General features: G+C 43.0%; 1 protein-coding gene across 1 annotated transcript; it reads left to right on the top strand.

The window, feature by feature from the left end:
• The first annotated feature begins 2904 nt into the window (after positions 1–2904).
• On the top strand, positions 2905–7636 carry RDH14 (retinol dehydrogenase 14). Its single transcript, XM_037151803.2, has 2 exons — positions 2905–3413; positions 6613–7636. Exons 1-2 carry the CDS (start codon positions 3033–3035, stop codon positions 7228–7230), a joined length of 999 nt encoding a protein of 332 aa, XP_037007698.2. The 5' UTR covers positions 2905–3032; the 3' UTR covers positions 7231–7636.
• The last annotated feature ends 1233 nt before the right edge of the window (positions 7637–8869 follow it).

The raw sequence follows: 8869 nt of genomic DNA, 5'->3' as shown, positions 1-8869 counted from the left end.
TGCACACCATTGCACCTACGTTTGTGTGTGAGTCATAATGATGACGCTCTAGGCCAAGCTTAGAACTCATGTATTTGATGCTTAAAGGGCTACGTCAGAAGCCTACCAGGTCTTACAAAGCAGTGCTCATTTTTGGATGTTGGTAAAATACAGTTGGTACAAAATCATCATTATTGAATAGTGGTCTCCTAAAGTAGGAAGAGTAGGGTTAAGTACACCCTTGAAAATTCAAACTTTTCAGTCTGTTACCTTTAAATCCATGCAAAATGAAGATGTCATTCCACTTGCATATGTACCAATTCTGACCCTGCTCATTCCAAAATAAACCAGCTAGATATTCACAGGGTACTTTCCCTCTAAGGTGTGCTCCAGACAGAACCCCCTAGGAAGGGTTCTCTGAAGCTTATTTGGTGGGTTTACAGCCCGTGAACAACATTTTTGAAGTCTTTTGCTTTGGGCCTAGCAGATAGGCCCAATATTCACGTAGCAAAATAAGCCTTGGCCATGACTTCAAAATGTGGCATGAAATGTAGTATCCTGGCCTTTCATTATTATCATTCTCTTGTGATATTTGTTTTGTTTTAAAAAAACCTTGGTTGGTTATTAAACATCATCTACCACGCAATGTAGCACAGTGGGCAGGATATTTTCATGCTGCCTCATTGTCTCATCAAACCAAATGTGTGTGATATAACATCATTACCCATCTTTGTAATCAGTGAAGAACCTAAGATGCAAAAAAGAGTAAGTAGCTTGTCCAAGAACAGCAGCTAATAAATCAGTAGGACTAAGAGTCAAATTTAGGTCTTATTTACTTAAAAAGCTACTTTTTTTTCTTTGTGTTACACATACAGCCTTCCAAACTGAGTTGTTCTTATTGATTCCATGGCCATAGGACCTAACATGAACAGATGAGTCACTCCATCAAATTCTATGCTTAAGCTTCACAGCAATTACATAGCAGGTCTGGGGCTTCATCTGTCTTGGTTGTTCTACCCCCCACTCCACCTTAACCTCACCCACGTATGCCATGTCCACCCTGGTTCTAGTTCAAGAAGACCGCTGCTGACATACATCTTTTGATCTACTTCCTAATTTGATGTAAGCCAGTCCAAAATATATCAGTCACAACACCTAATGAGTACCCAGTGTTTTCTATGCATTCCCCAATGTGAAGACTACAAGAGAGACTCGGAGAGAAACCCATCCTTGAGGAAATTTAAAACGTTAACAATACCAAGGAAGTCAAATGTGCTAACTCAAATAGCCAACACTAGAGGGCTGTTTGTTCTTAGTGCCAAGTGAGGGTCACACATGAGGTTGAAGCAGATATCTACATGGGCTGGAAGTGGTCAGGAAATGAAAGCACTGAGGTGGGCTTTGAAGGACAGAGAATGGATAAAACTGAAGAGAGAGAGGAAACCTGGATCACTCCAGGTTCGGGGAGTTTTGACAGGGAGCTTAAAATTATAGGAGGAGGAATAAAGCCCCCCACCCTACCCCACCCTCGTGATTTCTGTTCCCGAGTCCTTGTCTAATCCCCAGTAACAGTGCCCTTTCTCACCTCTGAGCTTCATTCTCAGCACTCCTAAGAAATCTTCTGCAGTTCTTCCCCTTCCCTCTTTGTATTGTGCCTATTGTGGCATATTAGATCCTTCACAAATGCAGAGTGGAGGACAACAGTTCATCAAAATCTTATAGGGGATTATTGCAAACTATACTTTGTGTGTCTCTCCTCTTGCCCTGAAGATTCTGGAAGGGGTCTGGGACAGTGGAATGTTGTGCACCAAACAGTAAGCACCCCATTTCTCTGTGACTCTCCTGGGGCACAGGGGCTGGCACCTAATGAATGGGTGAGCAGATGAATGAGTGCCAACTTAACAACAATTTGGTCTCAAGTCACGAAGTCCGTACCTTGGAGATGAGTCCGTGGGAAAAATGCCCTGACGTTTCTGAAGCCCGTTTTAGTGGACTGAGCACTTTCCCTCCGATTTTTACACGTTAGGGTCTTACGGAGGACGTGGGAGGTGTTTGTGAAGTGGTCTGCTCCAAAGTCTATGTTCACAGTAAGCACAAGCTTTTCCCACTGTATTCCGGCCAGTGTCGAATGAGATCATTTGAGGGCGACTTTTTCTACAGGGACCAGATCAGAATCACCTGGGAACTTGTTAGAAATGCAAACTCTCAGGTCCCACCTGGGACCAATTGAATTCGTAACTCTGGTACTGGGGCCCTGAAAATTTTAGTTTGTTTGTAAAAGCCTTTCAGGTGATTCTTTTTTGTTTTCCTTTAATATGTGACCTAGTCTTTTATTTCATTTTATTAATTAAAAAATATATTTTTTCAATTACAATTTACATTCCAATTATTTTGTGGTTTTTTAATATTATTTTTTATTGAATTATTGTTCAAGTAGTTTTTCTGTCAGGTGAATCTGATGTAACGCTCAAGTTTGGCAACACCTGGTCTAGTCTATCTCCAACTGATTCGTGTTGCTAAGTTCTTAGCCTCATTTTGGGGGGTAAAATAAGAGTCCTCGGGTTTTGTTGGACGGGGACAATTCTCCAGAGGGTGAAAATAAGTGGAACGGAGGGTGAACAAGTCCCAGGCCTTGAACAGAAAACACACTCAAACAGCTCTGAAGAGTAGGATTTGCACACCAGCCTACTTTTGCTGAGAGATTTGTAAACTCGCAGTATTCAATAGGCATTCATAGTGGGAAACCACCACCACTCAGGAACGTCCATGCAGAGGAAACGCAGCCACCAGAAAACCCGGGACCAAGGCTCACCCTCCACTCTCGCCGGAAGCTGTCTCCACGGGATCGCGGTGACCCAAGGCGAGATCCTCTTATAACCAATCAGAGGTCCTCGAAAGGAAAACTACAAGTCCCAGCATGCCCCACGCCACCCCGTCGGTGTCCACTGGCCGCGCCCCAGAGGTCCGCGCGGACAGGTGTTAGCGTCAGACCCAGGGGTGTGGGGTTTCTAGACGTCCCGCGCAGGGGGCGGTGGGCCCTCCTCCGCGTGCCTATGGCAGTGGCTACTGTGGCGGCGCTACTGGCCGCATTGGGCGGGGCTCTTTGGCTGGCAACCCGGCGGTTCGTCGGCGCCAGCGTCCAGCGGCTGCACGGAGGCGGGCACGCCGGCCTCATGCAGGGGAAGACAGTGCTGATCACGGGCGCCAACAGCGGCCTGGGCCGCGCCACGGCTGCCGAGCTGCTGCGCATGGGGGCGCGGGTGATCATGGGCTGCCGAGACCGCGCGCGGGCCGAGGAGGCGGCTGGTGAGCTCCGCCGCGACCTCCGCCCGGACGGGGGCCCGGACACCGGCGGGGTCGGCGAGCTCGTCATCAGGGAGCTGGACCTCGCCTCGCTGTGCTCCGTGCGCGCCTTCTGTCAGGAGATGCTCCAGGTGTGGGCTCGGGGAGCCAGCTGGAGACCAGTGCTGGGGCCCAACGGCGGGCCGGGCGGGGCCGGCGGGCCGGGGGCTGAGCCCGCAGGGGCCCGCCCAAAATGGAGGGAGTGCGATCTTGGGAATGACCGTGGTTAGGAGTAGGAGCAGTCACATGATTTGGAAGCGGCTTGGGAGTTGCAGGCTGGGAAAATTGATTGGACAGTCTTCTATCTTCCAGGGATATTGAGAAAAAATAGGCCCTAGAGGAAAATAAGCTTTTGTCCGAACATCGCCTTCAGTTATGTGAGGACGACCCAGGAGGAGATCAGCCAGGTCTCTGGATCACCTTCCCTGTGTCCAGAGTGAATCTGCACCAGGCCCTCTCCTTTCAGAGAGCGCGGAGCACTTGGGGGAAGTTGCTAGCCAAGGACATTGGAACCGTCTTTTTTTCCCCCTTGCCGGATAGGAAGTTTAGCTCTCTGCCACCAGGGGACTCATTAGCACCATCCTTAGCCACACTCTGGCCTGGTTTCCAGATAAACTGGAGCTCGGAATCCCAGTAGCCACGTGCCCTAAATAAAGACAGAAAGAAGTAGATATGTAATACCTAGCATCTATGAAAGATTTTTCTCTGTGCTAGCTGTGCCAAGCATTTCAGATACTTTATTTTTTTTTTACAATGAAATGAAGGTGTCCTTGGCTGTCATGGAATGCTCACAGTGGGCATCGTTAACCACATTTTTCAACATAAGGCAAGGAAGGCATAGGCAGGCTAAGTTGATTGCTGAGGACCTGTCTCCCGAGCCCTTGCTTTTAACTCCTCTATACCTGCTGCCGGCCAATGAGGTGGAGGATTTCTTTTTCAGATGGTAAATATGCCACTGAGGGGGGTCCTTCCCTTGAAATTGAGGTGGAAGGGTTTCCTGCAGCTGGCATTCAGAAGAGTGAGGTTTAAAGTTAGCTGATGGGAACCGTGCCTGTGTGAAATGGGGATTCTTGATTCCAGAGCAGAGGTTCCTAAACTTGCTATTTTTTTTTCATGGTGCCCTGAGACCAAGGGAAATATCTACCAGTTTATTTATTTTAAGTAATTAGGCACTGATGTCAGAACAACTTAGTAGCTGTTTAAAAAACTAGAACACATAATGAAAGGAAAAAAAGATAGGTTTATTTCATTCCTCAGTAACCATAATTAATGTGAGAAAGGTGTACCTGTTGTTCAGTTCTGACTTTGGAAACAGATGGGTCAATGCCACCCTCGTTTCTGTTGTACATTGATTTTTAACGTTATAAATGCACTTCATTACAGCAACTGCTAAAAACAACTTTGCAGAGATGTGACATTACTAAAGAGAACTTAGCACAATATATTGTTAAAGCTGTGAACCACCTGGAACTCGTGGGTTTTGAGATGTTGAGAGGTGTTTCCCTTTAAAATTTAAAATACTCCATAGCACCCTGGGAATTCCTTTTGACTCTCTAGGGCACTGATGTACAGTGCGAGCTATTGCAGATTTAGAGCTGGCTTTTTTTTGGGGGGCGGGCATTTTTATGCCTACTTCATTATTAGGTAAAACAGTTTACAGATAAGAATTAATACTCAGAGATGTTGGAAATATTAAAAGTGAATCTTCCTATTTTTCATTAAAATGTAGATGTAGCTGGATATACTTCTCATTTTTGATACGTGTATTTTTCGATGTGGGTCACTAGGACAGAACCCATTAAAATTAGAATATAAAGAGATAACTAATTTGTCCTTGCTTTGAAGTGTTAAGTTCCTTCCTCGCTCTCGTTTGGTGACCATAACTAAAATTTTTTAAAAATGAAATGGAATGTCAATTTCCCACAGGTTGGTATTCTTGGTATTTATGTCATTTATCTCTTAGAATTTAAAAAAAAAATTGTAGATGATAAAGTCTTAAAATAACACAAGCCCAGCAAAGAATGATGGCTCAGAAATGATTAATATAGGAAACTCTTCCAAAGGATTACTGACAAAGAACACTCCTTTCTTTCCCCCACGGGTGAACTTTTGCCTTCTTTTTGAAGCTGACTATTGGAAAAGCTAAAGGTGCTTAGAAGACAGAATGAGAAATAGTTGATCCTTTGACGGGTAGGCTTTGATACAGTTGTGAAATTTAACACATTTTTCTTTTCACTTGCACTTGGCAAAAGGGCCAGTGAAATTTGAAATTTGACCTCAAATTAATTTCATCGTGGATTCATCACTCTGTCTTTACACCTGGAACATGTTGTACATTTATTTTTCTCTGCCCATCCAAAGAGACGGAGAGGAGCCAGAAAAGGGCTGGGGAAAACCAACCCATATGAATTACAGAATGAAAAGATTTCCCTTTAAGGACAGTCTAAATTTTAGGCCTTTACTCTGGAAAGATGTAGCAGGATCTGGTCAAAAGGGAACGTTCTGACTATAGATCTTCTAAGTTGGGCCCCCCCCCCCCCCCAAAGCCTGAAAGAGGTAGATTTCGTACAGGGAAGAAAAAATGATTTCTGGTCATAGTAGAGTTAAGACATTTGTTGGTCCTGTCTCCTGTGAATCCCCTTTGCTATTATTGTAAACCTTAGTATTTAGACTGATTACATTCTTTCTGATATTTTTATATTATCTGTACATTTTTTAAAGTATTTCTTTGATTTATTCATGATGTTCTGTGGCCTTAAATTGCATCACTAACCCACTGTATTGCTTGTCCCAATTTTAAGGGACCTACTTCAGATGCTCCATCCCCACAGAACCATTTTACCCTTAGAAAAACCGCAAAATAAAGCAATCCCGACTTCCTCCTGGTGGGAGTAGCTCTAGGAATAAGCAGTGCTAATCTGTCTTCTGCTGTATTTGCACCCTCTAGCTCACATTGACTCTAGCTATGGTTTGAAAATCCCAATTAGAAAAACAGGCTGGCTTACAAATGAAGAGCCCAGGCACTTAGGAGCCTTGTGATGGTGGACAAATCACTGAACTCAAGTGCTTCTGTTTGCTTATAAGTTGCTGACAGTAGATCAGAAAACATGTGAAAAGCACAAAACCAGGCCCTGATTAAGCATACAGGTCTCCTGTAGTTCTTTATCAATTGAAAACTCACGGAGACATTTTATAGAATTTTAGTAGTTGGTAAGAATTTTAAAAAGACTTATTTTAGGGACACTTACAGCCTGTGTTATAATTCTGCTGTTCTCTTTTTGACATTTGAAGGAAGAGCCTAGACTGGACGTCTTGATCAATAATGCAGGGATCTTCCAGTGCCCTTATATGAAGACCGAAGATGGGTTTGAGATGCAGTTTGGAGTAAACCATCTGGGTCACTTTCTACTCACGAATCTTCTCCTTGGACTACTCAAAAGTTCAGCTCCCAGCAGGATTGTGGTAGTTTCTTCCAAACTTTATAAATACGGAGACATCAACTTTGAAGACTTGAACAGTGAGCAAAGCTACAATAAAAGCTTTTGTTACAGTCGGAGCAAACTGGCTAACATCCTTTTCACCAGGGAACTGGCCCGGCGCTTAGAAGGCACACAGGTTACTGTCAACGCCCTGCACCCCGGTATTGTGCGGACAAACCTGGGGAGGCACATACACATTCCACTGTGGGTCAGACCGCTCTTCAACTTGGTGTCTTGGGCTTTTTTCAAAACTCCAGAAGAAGGTGCCCAGACTTCGATTTATTTAGCCTCTTCCCCTGAGGTCGAAGGTGTGTCAGGAAAATACTTTGGGGATTGTAAAGAGGAAGAACTATTGCCTAAAGCCATGGATGAGTCTGTTGCAAGAAAACTCTGGGATGTCAGTGAAGTAATGGTTGGCATATTAAAGTAGGAACAGGAAGTGTAAGCCATTGAAACAAAGTGAATGTCACTTAAGCTGTGATCAGAAATAGTCTGGCTTGACCAGTTGATACTTGAAAGCATAATATTGGTCTTACAATAATACTGATAAGAGGTACATAGGGATATTTTCAATTTATGAAAAAATTTTTCAGAAAAGATATAAATATACAATAAGCAAGGAATAATGAACAGTATATTTTAAAAATTGTAATTGAACAAGCATGGGTTACAAATATTAAAAGAACTTACTTCACATAGATACCTTGAGAAGTTTTTGTGAGTTTCATGGCCAAAGTGTTAAATATTTTTGTTGCAGAACTGGGTTTTGTGTGGAAATGAGGTACCTGGTATATGTGTATACTTCTTACTTGGAATAAATTTACTGATGCAAATTCGTAATTGTCTGTTTCTTTAGAAGCTTCAATGAAATTAGCCCTGCGTCGTCTCAGTGACACACATTGGTTTTGATACACCAGGTGTCTTGTCTTCTCCCGCATCCTACCTGCTGCTTTAAGAGGTAATGTTCCTAAAACCCAAGTCTGTGTCACAGTGTTACTTACCTGCTTAAAAACCTGTGCTGGTTCCCAGTAACCCATAGCACTGAGTTTCCAGTTTTATTTTGTTTTTAAACTGCAGAATTCTTTAAAAAAAAAAACACAAAAAACTTAACATGTGGAAGCTGGATTCATAAACCAGGTCAGAGCGATGCAACCAAGGTGGAGTCTCCAAGGATATTTTTGAAATTTATAAACCATTTTTACTTCAAACTCTTTGATATACATTTTAGATTCTCCATGACCTGTACTCAATGCTGTCCAATAGAACTTTTCAATGATGGAAATAATTCCCCACACTGTCCATTATGGTAGACTTGATGTGTGTGGTTACCGAGTGCTTGAAATATGACTGAGAACTGAATTTCTAATCTTAATTTAAATTTAAATGGGCACATGTGCCTAGTGACCAACTAGTGTCTTAGAGAGCCCATCTCTAGTTATTCCATTGCATAATCCAGCCCTCAGTGTAGACTGGTCAAACACTCACCTCTTGGCCTTTCCTTCCATTATTCTTCCAGCGGGGCATAGCTTTCTCCTTTTCGCTGGGAATACCACATAGTCTTCAACATTCCCTCCAGTTACATTCCTGTCTCCCTGTAGGCTGCACCAATCCTCTCTACATTTTCATTGATTTGAGGCAGCTTTAGTAGAGGTTTAGTGCTCTAATTATTTTTGTTCACAAATCTAATTAGATAATTGGAATGAGAGTTTTCCAAGGAAAGCTTTTATTAGTTTCCTTCCTCAAGAATCAAGGATAATATCTGACACAGAGTAAACATTTGATGATACTTGAATGAAAAATAAGGTACCAATGTTGTACATAAAAGTAAAGTCTACATAGGAAAGTAGTAGGCATCTGTTAGAGCATCAACAATAATTATTTCAGTGATTTGTCTTAACCATCTGTTAATACTGGAAAAAGGAATCGTGATGGTAAAGGACACACTGAACCACACTGAATTTAGTGACCCCTGTAGTCAGGGGTAATCTCTGATTGGTTATTATTTTCAAGGCATTTTATAAAATCTGGTTACCAGTATCAGCTCCTTTGGAGAATGGCAGAAACTTGGC

Source organism: Artibeus jamaicensis, unplaced genomic scaffold (assembly GCF_021234435.1).
Source record: "Artibeus jamaicensis isolate MK-2021 breed Jamaican fruit bat unplaced genomic scaffold, CSHL_Jam_final contig_465, whole genome shotgun sequence".
NCBI lineage: Eukaryota > Metazoa > Chordata > Mammalia > Chiroptera > Phyllostomidae > Artibeus > Artibeus jamaicensis.
This window is presented reverse-complemented; position numbering and strand designations above follow the sequence as displayed.